This window comes from Ovis aries, chromosome 5 (genome assembly GCF_016772045.2).
Source record: "Ovis aries strain OAR_USU_Benz2616 breed Rambouillet chromosome 5, ARS-UI_Ramb_v3.0, whole genome shotgun sequence".
Taxonomy (NCBI): Eukaryota; Metazoa; Chordata; class Mammalia; order Artiodactyla; family Bovidae; genus Ovis; species Ovis aries.
In genome coordinates, this window is record NC_056058.1 from 2,551,560 (window position 1) to 2,576,335 (window position 24,776).

Consider the following 24,776-nt stretch of genomic DNA (forward strand, 5'->3'; position numbering starts at 1 on the left):
TGCCACTAGTTTTTCTACTGGACCTGATCAATGAATTTAGTAAAGTTGCAGGATACAAAATTAATACATAGAAATCTCTTGCATTCCTTTATACTAACAATGAGAAATTATGAAAACAATCCTGTTTACCATCAAGACAAAAAGAATAAAATATCCAGGAATAAACCTACCTAAGGAAGCAAAAGATCTGTACTCATAAAACTATAAAGCACTGATGAAAGAAATGCAAGAGGACACAAACAGATGAAGAAACAGACCATGTTCTTGGATCGGAAGAATCAATTTATAGTGAAAATGACTACATTGTGCAAAGCAATCTACAACTGCATTGCAATTCCTATCAAGTTACTAACGGCATTCTTTACTGAATTAGAGCAAAAAGTGGTATAATTTGTATGGAAACACAAGAGACCCCCAAGAGGCAAAGCAATCTTGAGACAGAAAAATGGAGCTGGCTTTCTGACTCCTAACTATAATATAAAGCTACCGTCACCAAGACAGCATGGTGCTGACACAAAAACAGAAATATAGACCAACAGGACAAGATATAACTCCCAGAGATAAGATATGGGCACCTTGTCTTTGACAAAGGAGGCAAGAATATATCTGGGAGATATTGAGAATATGGAGAAAAGACAGCTTCTTCAATAAGTGGTGCTGGGAAAGCTGGACAGCTACATGTAAAAGAATGGAATCAGAACACTCTGTAACACTGTGCACAAAAATAAACTCAAAATGAATTAAAGACCTAAATGTAAGACTGGACACTATAAAATTCTTAGAGGAAAACACAGGAAAAACACTCTTTGACATAAACCATAGCAAGATCTTTTTTGACACACCTCCTAGAGCAATGAAAATAAAAATAATCAAATGTTATATAATTAAACTTAAAAGCTTTTGTACAGCTAAGGAAATCATAAATAAGACAAAAAGACAACCCTCTGAATGGGAGAAAATATTTGCAAACAAAGCAACAGACAAAGGACTAATCTCCAAAATATACAGGCAACTTATGGAGCTCAATATCAAAAAACAAACAACCCAATCAAAAACAGGCAGAAGACCCAAATAGACATCTCTTCAGAGAAGACATACAGATAGCCAAGAGGCATATGAAAAGATGCTCAACATCATTATTGCTGCTGCTGCTAAGTCACTTCAGTTGTATCCAACTCTGTGAGACCCCGTAGACGGCAGCCCACCAGGCTCCCCCGACCCTGGGATTCTCCAGGCAAGAATACTGGAGTGGGCTGCCATTTCCTTCTCTAATGCATGAAAGTAAAAAGCAAAAGTGAAGTCACTCAGTCCTTAGTGACCCCATGGACTGCAGCCTACCAGGCTCCTCCATCCATGGGATTTGCCAGGCAAGAGTACTAGTGTGGGTTGCCATTGCCTTCTCCGCAACATCATTATTAGAAAAATGCAAATTAAAACTACAGTGAGGTATCATCTCACACCAGTCACAGTGGCCAGCATCAAAAAAAAAAAAAATCTACAAACAAAAATGCTGGAAAGGGTGTGGGGAAAAGGGAACCCTCTTACACTATGGGTGGGAATGTAAATTGATACAACCACTTTGAAGGACAGTATGGAGGTTCATTAAAAAACTAAATATTAAACTACCATATGACCCAGCAATCCCACTACTGGGCTTATACCTGAGAAAACCATAACTCAAAAAGACACATATACCACAGCGTTCACTGCAGGACTATATACAATACCCAAAACATAGAAGCAACCTAGATATCCACAGACGGATGACTGGATAAAGATGTGGTACATATACACAATGGAATATTACTTAGGCATAGAAAGGAATAAAATTGAGTCATTTGTAGTAATGTGGGCAAACCTAGAGCCTGACACACAGCATGCAGTCAGTCAAAAAGAGAAAAATACATATTATATAGTAACACATCTATGGAGTCTAGAAAAATGATACTGATGAACCTATGTGCATGGCAGGAACAGAGATGCAGACAGAGAATGGACTTGTGGATGAGGTGAGGGGGAAGAGAGGGGCTAACTGAGAGAGTAACACCGATATATATGCACCAGGATGTGTGAAATAGATAGCTAGCAGGAAGCTGCTGTCCAGCACAGGGGGCTCAGCTTGGTGCTCTGTGATGATCTAAGGGGTGCAATGGGAGCGGGGAGTGGGAGGCAGGCTCAAGACGAAGGGGATATATATACACACACTTATGGCTGATATGCACTGTTTTACAGCAGAAATGCTATGGAAGAAAATGACCCTGGAAGGAAAGCTATGACCAACCTAGACAGCATATTAAAAAGCAGAGATATTACTTTGCCAACAAAGGTCCATCTAGTCAAAGCTATGGTTTTCCAGTAGTCATATATGGATGTGAGAGTTGGACTATAAAGAAAGCTGACACCAAAGAATCGATGCTTTTGAACTGTGGTGTTGGAGAAGACTCCTGAGAGCCCCTTGGACTGCAAGGAGATCCAACCAGTCCATCCTAAAGGAGATCAGTCCTGAATATTCATTGGAAGGACTGATGCTGAAGCTGAAGCTCCAATACTTTGGCCACTTGATGCAAAGAACTGACTCATTTGAAAAGACTCTGATGCTGGGAAAGATTGAAGGCAGGAGGAGAAGGGGACAACAGAGGATGAGATGGTTGGTAGGCATCACCAGTTCTACAGACATGAGTCTGAGTAAGCTCCAGGAGTTGGTGATGGACAGGGAAGCCAGGCGTGCTGCAGTCCATGGGGTTGCAAAGAGTCGGACATAAATGAGAAACTGAACTGAACAGATATATGCTATGGCAATCTTTGATCAATGGTCTCTGATGTTACTATTACCCACTGAAGGCTCATATGATGTTTAACATTTTTTAGCAAGAAAGCATTTTTTGCCTAAAGTATGTACATTTTTAAACATAATGCCAGGGCACACTTAACAGACTACAGTACAGCGTAAACATAACTTTTATATGCACTGAAAAAACAAAACATCTGTTAGGTCACTTTATTGCAATCATGCATGCATGCAGGCATGCTAAGTCGCTTCAGTCGTGTCCGACTCTGTGCGACCTCCATGGACAGCAGCCCACCAGGCTCCTCTGTCTATGGGGTTCTCCAGGCAAGAATACTGGAGTGGGTTGCATATTCACTTTATTACAGTGACCTGAAACCAAACCCACAATATCTCCTAGGCATTCCTATACATAAATGTACATGAGGGTCTTAAAACAAAGAAAAAATTAATAACCCAAAGTTTACTCAACCTTATACAAAGAGATGCAAGAGTCTCTGACTAGTGAGAACCCCAATATGGTTCTAAGAGAGGGCATACCCAGCCATCCAAAAAAGCAGTCACATAACTCAGGTGTGAGATGACTAGTCTATTTCAGAATTCAAGCATCCAATAGAGCCACGGTCCTGGACACCAAGGAACATGACAAGGGTCGTGGGCAGCGTTAATCACACTCAGGATGCGTGATTAAACACTGCTACATGGAAGCACCACAAGGTGTTCAAGAACGGTCCCTCTTCCTCTCATACACACCCTTTCCATTTTGTCTTCCTTGCCCCAGTCACGGGCATGAAAACAGGAGGCAGGAGGATGGGAGGCCTGAAGAGATGACGTCTAATAAGAGAGTATCAGGGTCTAATGCAATTCAACCACCATCTCCAAACAAGACTAAGTACCACAAACGACTGACCTGTGACATCCAGGTGGAAGGAGACCTTCTGGCCCCCGGCCTCGCAGCTGTACTCCCCGGCGTCCGCCTTGCCCGCCTGCTGCACCACCAGCCGCCGCCCGCGGCCCGTGGCCTCCACACGCACTTTCGAGCTCGAACTCAGCTTCTTGCCGTCCTTGTACCACGTCACCTCCGTCTGGGCCTGGGCCACCTCGCAGCTCAGCGTGGCACTCGCCCCCGGCACGGCCTGCACTTCACTGCGTGCTGGCTGCTCCTTGGCGAACACCACCGAGGGCTCTGGGGACAGAGGGGGATACACAGGGTCAGAGACCCCATCTATGTCAAGATGCAACACTGAGGAAAGAATGATTAAATGGGGAGGCAAGAAGACAGGAAGCTTCTGCAGGCTTTGCACCAGCTCTGTGACCCAGAGAAACTCCACCACCTTCTCAGCAACAAGCAACACAATTTATTTCTATATTCCACCCCTGATCTGTGCAGGCTGTTCCAATGAGAAGCTGTGAAAGACTTCTCTCATGTACAAATCCTCTCGGAGAAGAAGTGCAGAGTCATGCATTCCTCAACCTTCCTATGGGAGGCCAGGGTCCTTTCCATACAGCTACACAGGGCACGTTCTCATCTGCAGTGAATGAGAGCTCCTGAGGCTCCACCCTAACCACACTCTCAGTGTCGTCAGCTGTTAGCAACCTGATGGGAGTGAAGCTGCACCACTGTGGCCTGGTCCTAGGGATTCACAAACTGAAGAATATGAGTTTCATAGTTATTCGGTAGTTTACTCTTCTGTAGTTCAAGTTTTGTACAATTTTCAAGATTTGCAGTCTATTTTTTCCAGATTCATTAAATGTTATACAGTGTTGATGGTTCAGTTCAGTTGCTCAGTTGTGTCTGACTCTTTGCAACCCCATGGACTACAGCACACCAGGCCTCCCTGTCCATCACCAGCTCCCAGAGTTTACCCAAACTCATGTCCACTGAGTCGGTGATGCCATCCAGCCATCTCGTCCTCTGTCGTCCCCTTCCTGCCTTCAATCTTTCCCAGCATCAGGGTCTTTTCAAATGAATCAGCTCTTCACATTAGGTGGCCTAAGTACTGGAGTTTCAGCTTCAATATCAGTTCTTCCAATGAACACTCAGGACTGATTTCCTTTAGAATGGACTGGCTGGATCTCCTTGCTGTCCAAGGGACTCTTAAGAGTCTTCTAAACACCACAGTTCAAAAGCATCAATTCTTCGGTGCTCAGCTTTCTTTAGAGTCCAATTCTTACATCATGCATGACTACTGGAAAACCATAGCCTTGACTAGACAGACCATTGTTGGCAAAGTAATGTCTCTGTTTTTGAATATGCTGTCTAGGTTGGTCATAACTTTTCTTCCAAGGAGTAAGCATCTTTTAATTTCATGGCTACAGTCGCCATCTGCAGTGATTTTGGAGCCCCCCAAAATAAAGTCAGCCACTGTTTCCACTGTTTCCCCATCTATTTGCCATGAAGTGATGGGACCAGATGCCATGATCTTAGTTTTCTGAATGTTGAGCTTTAAGCCAACTTTTTGACTCTCCTCTTTAAGAGAAGACTACACATGGACATCACCAGATGGTCAACATTGAAATCAGACTAATTATATTCTTTGCAGCCAAAGATGAATTAGCTCCATACAGTCAGCAAAAACAAGACTGGGAGCTGACTGTGGCTCAGATCATGAACTCCTTATTGCAAAATTCAGACTTAAATTGAAGAAAGTAGGGAAAACCACTAGACCATTCAGGTATGACCTAAATCAAATCCCTTAAGATTACACAGTAGAAGTGAGAAATAGATTTAAAGAACTAGACCTGATAGACAGACTGCCTGATGAACTACGGACAGAGGTTTGTGACATTTTACAGGAGACAGGGATCAAGACCATCCCCAAGAAAAAGAAATGAAAAAACCAAAATGGCTGTCTGAGGAGGCCTTACAAATAGCTGTGAAAAGAAGAGAAGCAAAAAGAAAAGGAGAAAAGGAAAGATATACCCATTTGAATACAGAGTTCCAAAGAATAGCAAGGAGAGTTAACCAAACCTACCTCACTGATCAGTGCAAAGAAATAGAGGAAAGCAATAGGATGGGAAAGACTAGAGATCTCTTCAAGAAAATCAGAGATACCAAGGGAAAATTTCATGCAAAGATGGGCTTTGATAAAGGACAGAGATGGTAGAGACCTAACAGAAGCAGAAGATATTAAGAAGAGGCGGCAAGAATACACAGAAAAACTGTGCAAAAGAGATCTTCACGACCCAAATAATCATGATGGTGTGATCACTCACCTAGAGCCAGACATCCTGTGATGTGAAGTCAAGTGGGCCTTAGAAAGCATCACTATGAACAAAGCTAGTGGAGGTGATGGAATTCCAGTTGAGCTATTTCAAATCCTGAAAGATGATGCTGTGAAAGTGCTGCACTCAATATGCCAGCACATTTGGAAAACTCAGCAGTGGCCACAGGACTGGAAAAGGTCAGTTTTCATTCCAATCCTCAAGAAAGGCAATGCCAAAGAATGCTCAAACTACTGCACAATTGGAACTCATCTCACATGCTAGTAAAGTAATCCTTAAAATTCTCCAAGCCAGGCTTCAGCAATATGTGAACTGTGAACTTCCAGATGTTTAAGCTGGTGTTAGAAAAGGCAGAGGAACCAGAGATCAAATTGCCAACATCTGCTGGATCATGGAAAAAGCAAGAGAGTTCCAGAAAAATATCTATTTCTGCTTTATTGACTATACCAAAGCATTTGACTATGTGGATCACAATAAACTGTGGGACATTCTTAAAGAGATGGGAATACCAGACTACCTGACCTGCCTCTTGAGAAATCTGTATGCACGTCAGGAAGCAACAGTTAGAACTGGACATGGAACAACAGACGGGTTCCAAATAGGAAAAGGAGTATGTCAAGGCTGTATATTGTTACCCTGCTTATTTAACTTATTGCAGAGTACATCATGAGAAATGCTGGGCTGGAGGAAGCACATGCTGGAATCAAAACTGCCGGGAGAAATATCAATAACCTCAGACATGCAGATGACACCACCCTTATGGCAGAAAGTGAAGAGGAACTGAAGAGCCTCTTGATGAGAGTGAAAGAGGAGAGTGAAACGTGTTGTTGTGTTTATCTGTCCTCCCACTTTTGTGCTCTACCTTTTTCATTTTGTAATAATGTTTCTGGTGAGATTAAGTTATTTAATTAAGGCAACTGTATCAGTTTGTCCTCTGTGGTTTCTGCATTTACGTTCTGTTTAAAAATCTTTCATTATCCCACGGTCATTAAATAGTCTTTACTGTCAGATAAAAGCCTGTTTTACCTTTCACACAGAGGTCTCTAACCTGCCTGGAGTTGGTTCTTTGTGTGGTAGGAGGCAGATTCCAATGTTATTTTATTTTTCCGTACGGTTAATGGTCTTACCATTAATGATGATAAGATCCTCCTTTCTCTACACTTCGGTGTGAGTTCACCATTCCATTCCTTTGGGCTATTTATCTGCATTGACACCCACTTGTCTAAATTGCTGTAACTTATTTTTTTTAGTCATGATTAGGTTGGAGCAAATGTCCTCATTTTTTTAAGAGTCACTTGGTTCTCTTTGGCTGTTGCAATCAACTTGTCAATATTCTAACACCCCAAAGAACTGTGATTTGGCATTTAATGGGAAGTGAACGTCTCTGAGTTCCATAGATTTGTATACACTTATTTATATCTGTTTCCTGCCTCTATGCAACGTTTAATATTAATACTTTCACCAAGTCCTGAAGACCTCTGATTAGACTTTGAGTTAGTAACATGACCCATATGCTGTTATTGCCATTCTTTTAAATTTCACCTTCCAGGTGTTTGTGTCTGGTATATAGATATAGAATTGTTTTCTGTGAATTGTTTTTGTATGCAGTGATGTTTACCAGTTTTCTTATAAGTGTAGTAATCAATGTTTCTAGATTTTCTAAATTGCTAACCATATCATCTGCATGTTTCATTTTTATTTTTCTAACTTTTAATCTTTCAGTTCCCTCCTTAGTGTGTTGTGAATGTAGCATCAAAGTGGTGACAACTGGCTTCCTTCTCTTGTTCCTGCTGCAAAGGCAGTGCCTTCAAGGTTTCACTTTATGGACGAGGATAGCCAGTTTTTCTCTATACTGCCAATGACTAAATGAAAGAAGAATCCTTATAAGAATTTTATGGCAGGAATTAATGCTCAATTTTATCAAGTATTTCTCTTGGATATATGTAACTATATTTTACTGAGCATTTTTATTCTCCACTTATTGGGGAAATCATATCATTTTTCTTTTATTTTATTGACACTAAGCTTTCCATCAAGTTTTCTACTGATTCTTGTTTTAAACCAACCTCACGCTCCTGGAATTTGGCTGTTGCTGTAGTGTATTTTCCTCTTAAGAAACTGCTGAATTCAGTTCACTATTATTTTGTGGAAGATATTACCCTTAATATCATCAATAGACCAAACTGTGTTACTTCTTCATAATTACTTTGTCATATTTTGCTATCAATGATATGTTCTCTATGTAAGATAAATTAGACAATGCATTCCATCTTTCAATACTACAGAAGAATCTCTGTGACCATGGAATCATTTCTTACCAGAATACTCAGTACAATTTAACACTAGAGCAAGTGGGCTTAGATATTCTGCTGTGAAAAGATTGTTTATTATGGTTCCATTTATTTAAAATGCTGGGGTCTTTACAACTTGCTAGTTTTCCATTTTGTGAGTTTTGACACAGTTTTCTAGGAACTGATCAGTTTTCAGTCTTCTCTATTTTCATGAATTCTGTACACACACTACAACAAATCATGGACTACGTTTTGCTACATCTGTGTTCAAGGAGTTTACTTATCCATGTGAACATTGCTAACCCAGAATAGCTAAAGATTTATAAGCCAAAATTCTGCCATGAAATAATTCCTGCATTACTGTGTGGCCAAAACTTTCTTATTCTGGTACAGTGAATTCAGCTATCTCTTGTTAACAGGAATTCTCCAATGTTTGGGGTAAGAATCTGCCGGGAAAACCCCAGGGGGAAGATATCTTGTCTACCTCAGCCCTATAGATCAGATAGAGCTCGCGTAATAGACACCCAGGACCACCAATGGAGTCTGAACACTTGTTGGGAAAATGTGACTGAGCATTATTACATGCGTGGTATAAAAGAACTGCCTCTCTCCCTCCAGAATACACTCACTCACCCATGCTTTCTTGGCTCAACATCGGCAGTAAAGATGGAAGAATATAGGATAAGAGAATTCAGGAAATCAATTTAAAAAAAAGAGAGCACAGAGTCTCTTGGCTATACAGCTGTCTGATCCTCACTGCAAACTATGATAATTTGGTATCTTATATAGATGGAAAAATGCATTCAGGTCCTAGGAAAAAACAGAGTTATTACCTGATGTCAATCTTGCCAAACTGATGTACAGACAGCTACATCCCAAAGGACTTAACTCCATACATACTTTCAAACTCGACTCGGCTTCTTCCCATCCTTACACCACCCACTCGATGTAGTTACGCACTACCTCACATTTCAGCATGAAAAAGCACCACTTTGACCCACACCACTCTATACGCCAGATGCTCCTTGAGCACCACTGAGGACCAAGCAAAAGGACTGATACACAGGATAAAAGACTCCATGTGACAGAGACAGAAAACGAACCCAAGGCCGGGACGGCGACAGGGAAAGAGGACTTCCACAGGCGCTCTACCAGCCCCCTGTGCTGCAAAGCCCCCTCTGCCCATCGCAGTAACAAGCAACAGTCTCCCACTGACCTCCTGTATCTAGGAAAACGGAGGGAAGACCTCCCAGAAACCTCAGGTTTGAGCATTCAAACTTTACTCCTGAGAGAATGCGAAAGAAGATTGTCAGGGATACATCAGACTGAAACAGCTGACCCACGGAGGACTCGCATAAGGTGCCTGATGAGGATGTGTGCTGGCTCTCGGAAAAACACACGGTGGGAGGAAAGTCACTCATCCCCAGGCCCACCCCCGCCCCCAGGCATCAGGGAGAGCCAGGGTCCCGACACCAGGAGAAAGAGGAAGGCTCTGGGCAGTGTGATCGAGCCCCACTGTCTGGCAACAGGGGGACAGAAACAGTCCCTCTTCTTTCCACATGTACCCTCCCCATTCATCCTCTTCCAGGTCAAAATGGGCCTCCAGATGGGATGCAGAAGATAGGGAGGCTGAAGAGATGAAGGTTCAAGGCACTCATGTCTGAAAGCCAGTCCCCTCATCACCTGCACACGGGCCAGCTCAGCGCCCTCCTCCAGGACTGACCTGTGACGTCCAGGCGGAAGGACACCTTCTGGCCCCCGGCCTCGCAGCTGTACTCCCCGGCGTCCGCCTTGCCCGCCTGCTGCACCACCAGCCGCCGCCCGCGGCCCGTGGCCTCCACATGCACTTTCGAGCTCGAACTCAGCTTCTTGCCGTCCTTGTACCACGTCACCTCCGTCTGGGCCTGGGCCACCTCGCAGCTCAGCGTGGCACTCGCCCCCGCCACGGCCTGCACTTCACTGCGAGCCGGCTGCTCCTTGGCGAACACCACCGAGGGCTCTGGGGACAGAGGGGATACACGGGGTCAGAGATCCCATCTCAGTCAGGACGGCAGCCCTGGGCAAAGACGACCTGGATGGGGAGCTGGGAGGGTCCAGGTGGGAGTAGTGAAGCTGGAGACTTTTCCAGGCTCTGCAGCAGCCCTGTGCCCTGCAGAAATCCTTCAGACATTCTCAGAAACAAGTGATACAGTCTATGCCTTTTCCCGCAGGTCCACCTGTTTGAGCGGGTCCCACACGGGAAGGGTTGCTGGACCTTTGGAGAAGACCTTTGGACGTCGTTGGAGAAGACATCTCCCTGTTTACGACATCTGCAGGATAACAAGGCACGTGTCCCCCAACCTTCCTACCCGATGCCCCAGTCTTCCCCAGGCTTCCCAGGCTTGTGCGGGGAACTTTTCACCTGCAGTTCACGGAGATGGCTGAGGCTCGGTGCCCTTGCCTGCTCTCGGGATGGTCAACGGATAGCAATCTGGGAGGAGTACTTCCACCTCCCTGTGGCTTTCTTTGTCATCGTCTAAGGAATGAAGAAGTCAGTACCGTCCCCCTTAGAACTGGGGTCCCCATTACTGTTTCTTCTTTCTAGTGAAACCATTCAAGTCTTTTCTCCACTCACTAATAGCAGGCTCTCTGTTTTCAAGATTCACCTCTGGGCACTCTTTATCCATTTAAATACCAGAGAATGACACATAGGTAGGTTTTAAGGATGTTCCCAACTATGTGACTTGCATTTGCACTCTCTGATTGAGTCCTCTGTTAAATCAAAGTTTTTCCTTCCAATAGTGTCAAATGTCCATTTCAAAGTCCCTTGAGTTTGGAGCATTTGTGTTTGTACTTAAGAAATGTTTCCTTACCTTAAGTCTTTAAAGAAATCATGTTATCATCCAAGGGAATTTTGGGTTTTACCATTTACACTGAGGTTCTAACCCATCCTGAGTTGACTTTTGTGTGTGGTATGAATTGCTGGTACAATTTAAGTTTTCAGAATGGTCAAACGTTCCAAGTATGATTTATGAAGACAGCACTTTCCTCAACTTCTCCAATAGATACCACAGGATCAAGTGGAAGGTGATGGTGGGTAAATGCGTGGTGCCAAAATCCATTTATGCAAGGAACTATTTCTGAGCTCACTTCTGTCCCTCTGACATGGTAACTATCCCTATACTGGGATCCTCTTATCTTCAAAATTGTAGCTTTGTGACATCAGGTCCCAGTGAATGCTCCCACCATGCTTTCCTTCAAAAAAACAGTGTATTGATGGCACCTGGCCTTTGGAATCTGCCTGTTATTCTTCCATCAGGCCACCCAAACAGAAATTTGGTTTCAATTCTGATTGCTAATAAATATCTTTGATTTTTTTCTCTCTGATTCCTACCTCTCTATTCCAAATTCTTACTGTCTCTCAAGAATCTTGACTAATTTTCCCACTTAGCAATTTTTATCAGATCTGGAATTAGAACCATACTGTAATTGTGCTAGTCTAACTCTAAACGACAGAATGATCTGTTTGTTTCCAAGGCAAACCATTCAATATCACAGTAATCCAAGTCTACACCCCAACCAGTAATGCTGAAGACGCTGAAGTTGAACGGTTCTATGAGGACCTACAAGACCTTTTAGAACTAACACCCCAAAAAGATGTCCTTTTCATTATAGGGGACTGGAATGCAAAAGTAGGAAGTCAAGAAACACCTGAGTAACAGGCAAATTTGGCCTTGAAAAATGGAATGAAGCAGGGCAAAGGCTAATAGAGTTTTGCCAAGAGAATGCACTGGTCATAGTAAACTCCCTCTTCCAACAACACAAGAGAAGACTCTACACGTGGACATCACCAGATGGTCAACACCGAAATCAGACTGATTATATTCTTTGCAGCCAAAGATCGAGAAGCTCTATACAGTCAGCAAAAACAAGACTGGGAGCTGACTGTGGCTCAGATCATGAATTCCTTATTGCAAAATTCAGACTTAAATTGAAGAAGTAGGGAAAACCACCAGACCATTCAGGTATGACCTAAATCAAATCCCTTATGATTATACAGCGGAAGTGAGAAATGGATTTAAGGGCCTAGATCTGATAGATAGAGTGCCTAATGAACTACGGACAGAGGTTCGTGACATTGTACAGGAGACAGGGATCAAGACCATCCCCATGGAAAAGAAATGCAAAAAAGCAAAATGGCTGTCTGGGGAGGCCTTACAAATAGCTGTGAAAAGAAGAGAAGCAAAAACCAAAGGAGAAAAGGAAAGATATAAGCATCTGAATGCAGAGTTCCAGAGAATACCAAGAAGAGATAAGAAAACCTTCCTCAGCGATCAATGGAAAGAAATCGAGGAAAACAACAGAATGGGAAAGACTAGAGATCTCTTCAAGAAAATTAGAGATACCAAGGGAACATTTCATGCAAAGATGGGCTCGATAAAGGACAGAAATGGTATGGACCTAACAGAAGCAGAAGATATTACGAAGAGGTGGCAAGAATACACAGAAGAACTGTACAAAAACGATCTTCATGACCAAGATAATCATGATGGTGTGATCACTCACCTAGAGCCAGACATCCTGCAATGTAAAGTCAAGTGGGCCTTAGGGAAGCATCACTACAAACAAAGCTAGTGGAGGTGATGGAATTCCAGTTGAGCTATTTCAAATCCTGAAAGATGATGCTGTGAAAGTGCTGCACTCAATATGCCAGCACATTTGGAAAACTCAGCAGTGGCCACAGGACTGGAAAAGGTCAGTTTTCATTCCAATCCCAAAGAAAGGTAATGCCAAAGAATGCTCAAACTACTGCACAATTGGAACTCATCTCACACGCTAGTGAAGGAATGCTCAAAATTCTCCAAGCCAGGCTTCAGCAGTATATGAACCATGAACTTCCAGATGTTCAAGCTGGTTTTAGAAAAGGCAGAGGAACCAGAGATCAAATTGCCAACATCCACTGGATCATCAAAAAAGCAAGAGAGTTCCAGAAAAGCATCTACTTCTGTTTTACTGACTATGCCAAAGCCTTTGACTGTGTGGATCAAAATAAACTGTGGGACATTCTTAAAGAGATGGGAATACCAGACCACCTGACCTGCCTCTTGAGAAATCTGTATGCACGTCAGGAAGCAACAGTTAGAACTGGACATGGAACAACAGACTGGTTCCAAATAGGAAAAGGAGTACGTCAAGGCTGTATATTGTCACCCTGCTTATTTAACTTACATGCAGAGTACATCATGAGAAATGCTGGGCTGGAAGAAGCACAAGCTGCAATCAAGATTGCCAGGAGAAATATCAATAACCTCAGATATGCAGATGACAGCACCCTTATGGCAGAAAGTAAAGAGGAACTAAAGAGCCTCCTGATGAAAGTGAAAGAGGAGAGTGAAAAAGTTGTCTTAAAGCTCAACATTTAGAAAATGAAGATCATGGCATCTGGTCCCATCACTTCATGGGAAAAAGATGGGGAAACAGTGGAAACAATATCAGACTTTATTTTGGGACTCCAAAATCACTGCAGATGGTGACTGTAGCCATGAAATTAAAAGACGCTTACTCCTTGGAAGGGAAGTTATGACCAACCTAGATAGCATATTCAAAAGCAGAGACATTACTTTGCCAACAAAGGTCTGTCTTGTCAAGGCTATGGTTTTTCCAGTAGTCATATATGGATGTCAGAGCTGGACTGTGAAGAAAGTTAAGCACTGAAGAATTGATGCTTTTGAACTGTGTGTTGGAGAAGACTCTTGAGGGTCCCTTGGACTTCAAGAAGATCCAACCAGTCCATTCTAAAGGATATCAGTCCTGGGTGTTCTTTGGAAGGAATGATGCTAAAGCTGAAACTCCAGTACTTTGGCCACCTCATGCGAAGAGTTGACTCACTGGAAAAGACTCTGATGCTGGGAGGGATTGGGGGCAGGAGGAGAAGGGGACGACAGAGGATGAGATGGCTGGATGGCATCACCGACTCAATGGACATGAGTTTGAGTGAACTCTGGGAGTGGGTGATGGACAGGGAGGCCTGGCGTGCTGCAATTCATGGGGTCGCAAAGAGTCAGACACGACTGAGTGACTGAACTGAACTGAACTCTAACATAAAATTTCATTTTCCAAGTATTCTTTGCCAAGACATAAGCAAAGAAATGCTTTCTGTATAATTATTTTTTTTACACACTAATCCTACTCAAGAATCTTACACATTCTAATAATTTATCTTTGGGATTGTCTGAGTTGATCATCCTATCATTAGTAAATTCTACCTTGAGTTTTTTTTTTTTTTTTTCCCAAAATTGTTTGCCGGTGATTTTATTTTCCTCTTTATCTGACTCAGTGGTCAGGGTGGCCTAAGTGTGCTGTCCCTCAGGTCAAAGATTTCCAGGTATACCTTAGGTGGGATGTTGCTGTTGTTGATGCTGTTGCAGGCATTTTTCAATATTTTTTTAAAAAGAACACTTTTATACTGCTTGCCAAGAATTTTACGGCAGAAACTGATGCTTAATGTTATCAAACTTTTTGTCTTGATGTATGATATTCAAATTTAATCAACCATTTGATACTGTACTCATGGGAATGATGACATCTTTTTGCAGTTTGTCTTTTTTAATATTCCCAAAAGTAATAAAAGTAAATTTATTTGCACTGTTTACAACAGCCAGGACATGGAAGCAACCTAGATGTCCATTGGCAGATGGATGGATAAGGAAGCTATGATCCATATACACAATGGAATATTACTCAGCTATAAAAAGGAATGCATTTCAGTCAATTCTAATGAGGTGGGTGAAACTGGAGCCCATTATACAGAGTGAAGTACGTCAGAAAGAGAAATACCGTTACAGTATATTAACGCATACATATAGAATTTAGAAAGATGATAACAATGATCCTATATGCAAGGCAGCAAAATTAGAGATATCAAGGGAACATTTCATGCAAAAATGGGCACAATAAAGGACCGAAACAGAATGGACCTAACAGAAGCAGGGGATATTAAGAAGTGGCAGAAATACACAGAAGAACTGTACAAAAAAAGGTCTTAATCACCTGGACAACCCAATAGCGTGGTCATTCACCTAGAGCCAGATATCTTGGAGTGTGAAGTCAAGTGGGCCTTAAGAAGCATTACCACAAATAAAGCTAGTAGAGGAGATGGAATTCCAGCTGAGCTATTTCAAATCCCCAAAGACGATGCTATGAAAGTGCTGCACTCAATATGCCAGCAAATTTGGAAAACTCAGCCAAGGCCACAGGACTGGAAAAGGTCAGTTTCCGTTTCAATCTCAAAAAAAGGACAATGCCGAAGAAAGTTCAAACTACCACACATTTGCACTCATTTCAAATGCTAGCAAGGTAATGCTCAAAATCCTTCAAGCTAGGCTTCAACAGTACGTGAACTGAGAACTTCCAGATCTACAAGCTGGATTTAGAAAAGAAGGAACCAGAGATCAAACCGCCAACATCCGTTGGATCATAGAAAATGCAAAGGAATTCCAGAAAAAGTTCTACTGCTTCACTGACTGTGCTAAAGCCTTTGACTGTGTGGATTGCAACAAACTGTGGAAAACTGTCAAAGAGATGGGAACACCAGACCACATTGCCTGCCTTCTGCGAAACTTGTATCAGGTCAAGAAGCAACAGTTAGAACAAGACAAGGAACAGTATACTGGTTCCAAATTGGAAAAGGAGTATATCAATGCTGTATATCGTCACCCTGCTTATTTAACTTACATGCAGAGTACATCATGCGAAATGCCGGGCTGAATGAAGCTCAAGCTGGACCTAAGATTGCAGGGAGAAATATCAATAACCTCAAATATGCAGATGATTACACCCTAAAGGCAGAAAGTGAAGAGCAACTAAAGAGCTTCTTGATGAAGGTAAAAGAGGATAGTGAAAAAGCTGGCTTAAAAGTCAACATTTTCAAAATTAAGATCATGGCATCTGGTCCCATCACTTCATGGCAAATAGATCAGGAAAAATGGAAACTGTGACAGACTTTATCACTTTATCACTTTATCACTGCAGACAGTGACTGCAGCCATGAAATTTTTTAAAAGATGCTTGCTCCTTGGAAGGAAAGTTATGACCAACCTAGATAGCATATTCAAAAGCAGAGCCATTACTTTGCCAACAAAGGCCCTTCTAGTCAAGGCTATGGTTTTTCCAGTGGTCGTGTATGGATGTGAAAGTTGGACTGTGAAGAAAGCTGAGCGCTGAAGAATTGATGGTTTTGAACTGTGGTGTTGGAGAAGACTCTTGAGAGTCCCCTGGACTGCAAGGAGATCCAACCAGTCCATTCTAAAGGGGATCAGTCCTGGGTGTTCTTTGGGAGGACGGATGCTAAAGCTGAAACTCCAATACTTTGGCCACCTCATGCGAAGAGTTGACTTACTGGAAAAGACCCTGATGCTGGGAGGGATTGGGGGCAGGAGGAGAAGGGGATGACAGAGGATGAGATGGCTGGATGGCATCACCGACTCAATGGACGTGAGTTTGGGTGAACTCTGGGAGTTGGTGATGGACAGGGAGGCCTGGCATACTGCAACTCATGGGGTCACAAAGAGTCGGACACGATTGAGTGACTGAACTGAACTGAACTGCTCCTTGGAAGAAAACCTATGACAAACGTAGACAGCATATCAGCATATTTAAAAGCAGACATCACTTTGCCAACAAAGTTCAATCTAGTCAAAGCTATGATTTTTCCAGCAGTCATGTGTGGATGTGAGATTTGTACCATAAAGACGGCTGAGCACCAAACAATGGATGCTTTTGAACTGTGGTGCTAGAGAAGACTCTTAAGAGTCCCTTGGTAGCAAGGAGATTAAACCAGTCAATCCTAAAAGAACTCAACTCTGAATATTCATTGGAAGGACTGATGCTAAAACTGAAGCTCCAATACTTTGGCAACCTGATGTGGAGTACTGACTCACTGGAAAACACCCTGATGCTGGGGAAAGATGGAGGGCAGGAGGAGAAGGGGTTTGACAGATGATGAGATGGTTGGATGACTCGATGGCCATCAATTTGAGCAAACTCCAGGAGATAGTGCAAGATAAGAAAGCCTGGGGTACTGCAGTCCATGGGGTCTCAAAGAGTCAGACATGACTGAACACCACCTATTTAGCCACGTTTCCCAACTTTCCTATGATCTTTTCTTAGAATACACTCTAACATTCTCAAAAACAAAAAACACTCCAGAAAGATGCACATTGAGATCTGAGGTATCTGTACACATCCACAAATCATCCTACATTATTAGTACAGTCAAAAACTGGTAGGTGTTGGCACCTAGAAGTCAAGGTAGGATGCCAGCCCAACTCTTTTCAGCATGAAGACTTCCTTGGCAGAAGAAGAATAGTCTGATTTCTTAGACTGCCCTGTGTTCCAGGCACAAGGCAGAGACTCATTCACCATTAGGAAAATGCAATGAAATAAAGGACTGCTTTGCCAGTCAGAGGCTAGTAGGACAGTAACTCCCCATTAGCAAAGCCTAGTGATGTGGCAGAAGTGACTTTTTCCTTTCAATTCCTAAATTCACCAGCATCACATCAAGGGGAATACAACCTGCAGCATCCAACCTGTTTGAAGACAAAGGCAAAAATCATATTTTGCAATCTAAGGTCACCCTAAATGTCACACGTGATGCTCTGCCAATCACCCTTAAGGACCTGACAACATAACATGGGCGTCTTCTGGCTACCTACAGACAACCAGAGCAGGAACAGGAAGGAAGGGCATCCCAGAAACCTCAAGTTTCACCATCCAAACTTCATTCCTAACAGAATTCCAAGTAGGACCGTGTGGTCAATATGTCTCCTAAACTGGGATGCATCAAATTGAAATACTTCTGGGCAACTGAGACCAGCAAGAGGTACTGGATGAAGGCCTATGCTAGCTGTCAAGAAAGAGATAATGGGAGGAAGGTCAGTTATTCCCAGGCCTACCTCGGCCCCCAAGCATCAGGGAGAAGCAGGGTCTCCACACCAGGAACAACAGGCAGATTGTGAGCAGGTGCTAAGACAGTGTGACTGAGCCTCACTGCCTGAAAACACACGGATCAAAACACCTCTCTTCTCTCCATGGACACCCTCCCCATGCATGCTCCCCCAGCCAAAATGGGCATGATGGTGGGACATGGAAGACAGGGAGGCTTGAAGAGACGAAGGATCCAGGCAAGGGCACACATAGTCTGGTGAGGCTGGAAGCCAGTGCCCTCATCACCTGCATGGGCCAGCTCAGCGCCCTGCTCCAGGACTGACCTGTGACGTCCAGGTGGAAGGACACCTTCTGGCCCCCGGCCTCGCAGCTGTACTCCCCGGCGTCCGCCTTGCCCGCCTGCTGCACCACCAGCCGCCGCCCGCAGCCCGTGGCCTCCACACGCACTTTCGAGCTCGAACTCAGCTTCTTGCCGTCCTTGTACCACGTCACCTCCGTCTGGGCCTGGGCCACCTCGCAGCTCAGCGTGGCACTTGCCCCCGCCACGGCCTGCACTTCACTGCATGCCGGCTGCTCCTTGGCGAACACCACCGAGGGCTCTGGGGACAGAGGGGGATACACAGGGTCAGAGACACCATCTCAGTCAGGACGGCAGCCCCGCGCAAAGACGACCTGGATGGGGAGCTGGGAGTAGGGGCTTGGGGCAGTGGAGCTGGAGACTTCTCAGGCTCTGCACCAGCCCTGTGCCCTGCAGCGGTCCCCCTGCCTTTCTCAGCAAGTGACACAATTTACGCATTCTCCCACAGGTCCCTGCGAGCAGGTCCACGGTGTAGGACAAATGGGACGGACTTGTCCCCTGCTCATGACAACTGCCAGGTCTCGAAGTGGATGTTCCCATCTTTCCTCAGCGGTGTCCCAGTCTTCTCCACGCTGTTTAACAGCAGGGAACTTTCCATCTGTGGTCTGCGGAGACGGCTGAGGCTCAGCACCCTCGTCCACTCTTGGCATCGTCAGCTGACAGCAACCCAGGGGAGTGCGCACACCTCCCTGCGGCTTTCTTCATCACTGTCTGAGGAATGAAGAAACTGAGCGCCTTTCCCCTTAGGACTGGGCTCGCCGTTACTGTTTTCTTTTTCCTGCTGACACTAGTCAAATCTTTCGCCCACTTATCAACAGTAAGCTCAATCTTTTCTTGATGCAACTCTGGCCATTCTTCGAACATTTAGAGAATGATAAACAGGGAGGTTTGAAGGATATTCCCAACTGTGTGACTGCCCCTTTCACTCTCAGGTCCAGTCCTCTGAGAAACCAAACGTTCTCCTTCCAATAGCCTCACAAGGCCCATTTCTGCCCTTTGAGGTTAGAGCATCTGTGTTCTATTTAAGAAGTATTTCCTTACCTTGAGTTTTTAAAGAAACCACTTTCTCATCTGAGGTTTTTTATGCCCTAAGCTTTCTAACCCAAGAAGAGTTGACTTGTGTGTGGTATGAATTGCTAGGACATGTTAAGTTTCCCATATGGTTCACTGGTTCAGCAACTATTTTTGACTAGAACATCCTTCCTCGACTTCTCAAATAGACAACACAAGAACAAACAGAAGATAAAGAGGATCTGTGGGGATGGTGGGTGCAGGAACCCTTTTATGCAAGAACTGTTTCTGAGCTCACTATTCTGTTCCTCTGACATGATAACTATCCTGCACTGGGATCCCATTATCTTGAAAAAACTGTAGCCTTACAAGAATTCCTGACTTCAGTTCCCAGTAAATGCTCCCACTGTGCTTTCATTCAAGAAAACAACATATTGGGTATACCTTGCCTTTGATCTGCCTGTTATTCCTCCATCTACCACCCAAAAAAGAAATTTGGTTTCGATTTTGATTGTTAGTAAGCATTTTTCATTTTTCCCTCTAATTTCTATCCACATACTGCAACCTCTAACTATGTTTCGAGAATCTTGACTGAGGTTCCCCACACAGCCTCTGAGTGACTTTTATCAGATCTGGAATTAGAAACGTGATACAATTGTGCCAGTCTAACTCTTTCACACAAATTTCATTTTGCAAGCACTCCTTGCCAGGACTTAGATGTAGAAATAATTTCTGCATTTCGATTTTTATTAATACACTAATCTTACTCAAGAATCGGACGCAATCTAACCATTTATCTCTGGGATTGTCTGAGGTGATCATTCCATCATCAGCAAATTCCACCTTTAGTTTTCCAGTAATTTTATTCTCCTCTTTATTCAACTCAGAGGTTAGAGTTGGCCTGAGGGCTGTCCCTCATGTCAAAGATGCTGGCGTTGGTTTTGTTTTTGCAGGAGTGTGATAACATTAAAAAGAACTCTTTAATATAGATTGCTAACAATTTTATGGCACAGACTGATGCTCAGTCTTATCAAACATTTTGTCCCAATGTATGACCTTCAAGTTCAATCAGCTATTTGATTCTGTTCCCATGGCGATGATCACATCTTTCTGCATTCAATCCAGCGTCAAGCTTTCTACCTATCAACAGTGCCAACGTTGACACGACGTGCAGTCCTGAACTGTGACTTTCATCACTCATTGCTACCCAGGGATACACTGCCGAACTCTTTTTATTAACATTTAATATGTGATTTTTACCTTGGCGCTTGCAGTAGATTTTCTGGAATTTCATTCTCCCTGCCTCTCTAGTGCGATATTGGTATCGATGTTATATTCTGGACATGAAGGAGTTATGGAGACTATCTCATTCTTCTCTCTCTAGGATCATCTCCATAAGCATGGAATAACAATTTTTCAAATATTTTGCATACCTCATTAGAAAACTACAGGGCTGAGAATAGTTTTCATTACTGGTCTTACTGATTCACAAGTCACACACTCTTTTAAACTTACTCTGTCTTCACGCGTCCGATTATCACATAATCTCCTAGGATTTAGCCATATATCACAACTTTCAAAGGTTTTACCATAAAATACTTTCTAATGTGCTCCCCCCCGTAAAAAAAAACACATTCTAAGAGATGCATGGTGGGATCTGGGGTATACATATACCCACACATCCTGCTACACTGCCTGGTCTCAAACTCTCACACGCTGGCACCTGGGAGTCAGTGTGGCATGGCAGCCACCCCTATTCAGCATGAAGACTCTCTTCCCAGAAGCAGCATAACCTGATTTCTTAGACTGCCTGACATTTCGGCCACGAGAAAGAGACACTCGATGACCACGAGGAAAATGCACGGAAATAAAGGCTGCTTTGCCAGTCAAGGCTGCTAGGACAGTAACTGCTTATTAGCAACACCCACTGATGGGGCAGAAGAGATTTTTTCCTTTCCATTTCTAAATTCATCAACTAATGCCAAGCAGAATACTGACCTGTAACATACAAACTTGTTCAAAGACAAATGGAAAATCATATTTGATCTAAGATCACCCTAAATAGCACAGGTGACTGTCAATCATCCTTTCTTTCCTCCCTTTGTAAGGCGTGTGTGCATGCTAAGTCATTCACTTGTGTCCAAGTCTTTGTGACCCTTTGGACTGTATGTAGCCCATCAGGCTCCTCTGTCCATGGGATTCTCCAGGCAAGAGTACTGGAGTGGCTTCCATGTCCAGGGGATCTTCCCAACATAGGGATCAAACCCACGTCTCCTGCAGCTCCTACAGTGCAGGCGGATGCTTCATTGCTGAGCCACCAGGGAAGCCCCACTTTGTAAGGACCTGGCAACAAAACATGTTTTGTTTTGTTTTTTCTTGCAATGTACAGGCTACTAGAGCTTTTATATCCAGAGACAGGAAGGAGTGGCATCCAAGAAACCTCAAATTCAATCATGTGAAGCTCACTCCTGCAAGAATCCCAAGTAGGATTGTGTGGCCAGTATTTCCCCTAATCTGGAATCCATCAAACTGAAACACCCAAGAACTTGCATGAGGCACCAGATGAGGGCATGTGCTAACTCTCAGGAAAGACAGATCATGGGAGGAAAGTCACATATTCCCAGGTCTACCTCAGCCCCCAAGCATCAGGGAGAGTCAGGGTCCCGACACCAAGAACACAAGGAAGGTTCTGGGCAGGTACTAAGACAGTGTCACTGAGTCTCACTGCCTCCAAAGAGGAGGACAAAAATGGCCCTTCTTCACTGAAGGTGCATCCTTCAGGGCCAAGATGATATGAAGATGAGACACGGAGATGCGATGAAATAAAGGCTACAGGCGAGCACACACATCTGTTGAGACCAAAGGCCAATCCCTTCATCCTCTGCACACGGCCTAGCTCAGCGCCCTGCTCCAGGACTGACCTGTGACGTCCAGGCGGAAGGAGACCTTCTGGCCCCCGGCCTCGCAGCTGTACTCCCCGGCGTCCGCCTTGCCCGCCTGCTGCACCACCAGCCGCCGCCCGCGGCCCGTGGCCTCCACACGCACTTTCGAGCTCGAACTCAGCTTCTTGCCGTCCTTGTACCACGTCACCTCCGTCTGGGCCTGGGCCACCTCGCAGCTCAGCGTGGCACTGGTTCCCGCCACGGCCTGCACTTCACTGCGTGCCGGCTGCTCCTTGGCGAACACCACTGAGGGCTCTGGGGACAGAGGGGATACACGGGGTCAGAGATCCCATCTCAGTCAGGACGGCAGCCCCGGGCAAAGAACAGGATGGGGAGCCAGGGAGGAGGTGTGTGTGCTGGCAGTGGAGCTGAAAATTTCTGGGCCCTGCACCAGCCCTGTGCTCTGCAGAGGTCCTCTGCCTTTCTCAGCCACAAGTCACACAGTTCTCGTGTGTGACACAGCATTCTCATCTGAGTCCATGTGAGCAGGGTGGCCCCTGGAAGACTTCTCCTGTGCTCATGGCATCTGCAGGGTCACGAGGCACGTGTCCCCGAACCTTGCTAGCTGGTGCCCTAGCCTTCTCCATGTGGTTATGCAGGCACTTTTCACCTGCGGTCCGTGCAGATGACTGAGGTGCGGTGCCCTTGCCGACTGTTAACTACTGTCAGCTGGCGGCAATCTGGGAGGAGTGCTTCCAGCCCTTTCCGTGGCTTTCTTTGTCATTGCGCAATAAAGAAGCTGAGTACCTTTCCTCTTAGCACAGGATTCACCATTCCTATCTTCTTCTTCATGGTGATACAATTCAAATCTTTTGGCCACCTACAAACAGTAGGCTCTTTTTTCAATTCAACTCTGGCCACTCTTTATACATTTACATACCAGAGACTGATACAAACTTAGGATTTACGGATATCTCCAACTGTGTGACTGGCATTTTTACTCTCAGATCCAGTCCTTTGACAAATCAAAGATTTTCCTTCCAACAGTTTCACAATGTCCATTTCAGCCCTTTTAGGCATAGATCATTTATGTTCCATTTAAGAAATTTCTCCTTACATTGTCTTTAAAGAAACCACATTATCATCTGAGGGTTTTTTTTGGGGTTTTGCCTTTTGCCCTGAGTTTTCTAACCCACTCTGAGCTGACTTTTGTGTGTGGTGTGAATTGCTAGCACAATTTAATTTTTCCGTATGGTTCAGTGGTCCAACGCCATTTATTAGACAACATCCTTTCTTGAGTTCTCCAATAGATGACACAGTAACAGTGGAAAGGTGCAGGGGAAGAGGGGGATGGGTGGTACGGGAAGCCATTTATGCAAGGAGCTGCTTCTGGGCTTACCATTCGGCTCCTCTGATGTGGAAACTATCACTGCACCGGGATCCCCTTATCTCAAAAACTACAGCTTTAGGATCATTCCTGATACATGAGAACTGGTCAGGCTGGTCCCCCACGGAGCAGGGATCACGCGCCCACACACGTGTGGCCTTGTAGCTGTGTGCGGAGCTGGTGTGCCTGGGTGTGTGTCTGCTTCTGCAGCCAAGAGTGTCCTGAGCAGGAGCCTGCTTTGGACATAGCTCTGTGGTTTCAGAGGGCTTCCCAGGTGGCGTTAGTGGTAAAACGTCCACCTGCCAACGCATGAGACATAAGAAAGGTGGGTTTCATCCCTGGGTCGGGAAGAGCCCCTGGAGGAGGAAATGGCAACCCACTCCAGTATTCTTGCCTGGAGAATCTCATGGACAGAGAGCCTGCCTGGTAAGCTATAGTCCTCAGGGTTGCAAAGAGTCTGACACTACCAAAGCGACTTAGCCTAACACAGGTCCCAGTAAATGTCCCCACCATGCTTTTCTTCAAGAAGACAGTGTATTGGCTGAACCTTGCCTTTGAAATCGGCCAACTATTCTTCCATCAGACCACCCCAAAAAGAAAATTCTACTTTGATTGTTAATAAACATCTTTGACTTTCTTCTCAGATTGCTCCATCTAACGTAAGCTCCCACTGTCTCTCAAGAATCTTGAATATGATTTCCCCATGCCCAGCCTCTTGGTGACTTCGATCAGACCTGGAATTAGACACACGGTAACTGTGCTAGTCCAACTCTTAACACAAATTTCATTCTTAAGGCGTTCCTAACCAGGACTTAGGTGTAGGAATTATTTCAGCATGTTGATTTTTTTTCCTCAAGAATCATTCACAGTCTAATAATTTATCTTCAGATTTTCTGAGTTGATCATCAAATCA

The 24,776-nt window shown here is 44.3% G+C and overlaps 1 protein-coding gene across 42 annotated transcripts in view; it reads right to left on the reverse strand.

Moving 5' to 3' along the window:
* The window catches only part of OBSCN (obscurin, cytoskeletal calmodulin and titin-interacting RhoGEF), a 231,601-nt gene that overhangs the window by 110,860 nt on the left and 95,965 nt on the right, over positions 1-24,776 (reverse strand). For 38 of the 42 annotated variants that reach the window (XM_042249479.1, XM_060416153.1, XM_042249500.1 and 35 more), the window contains 4 exons: positions 22,516-22,791; positions 18,549-18,824; positions 10,025-10,300; positions 3,696-3,971 (listed from right to left, as the gene is read on the reverse strand). In XM_042249479.1, the coding sequence (XP_042105413.1) occupies positions 3,696-3,971; positions 10,025-10,300; positions 18,549-18,824; positions 22,516-22,791 (1,104 nt within the window). The remainder of the gene's footprint in view (positions 1-3,695; positions 3,972-10,024; positions 10,301-18,548; positions 18,825-22,515; positions 22,792-24,776) is intronic. The other 4 variants (XM_042249506.1, XM_042249482.1, XM_042249481.1 and 1 more) reach the window with 3 other exon arrangements.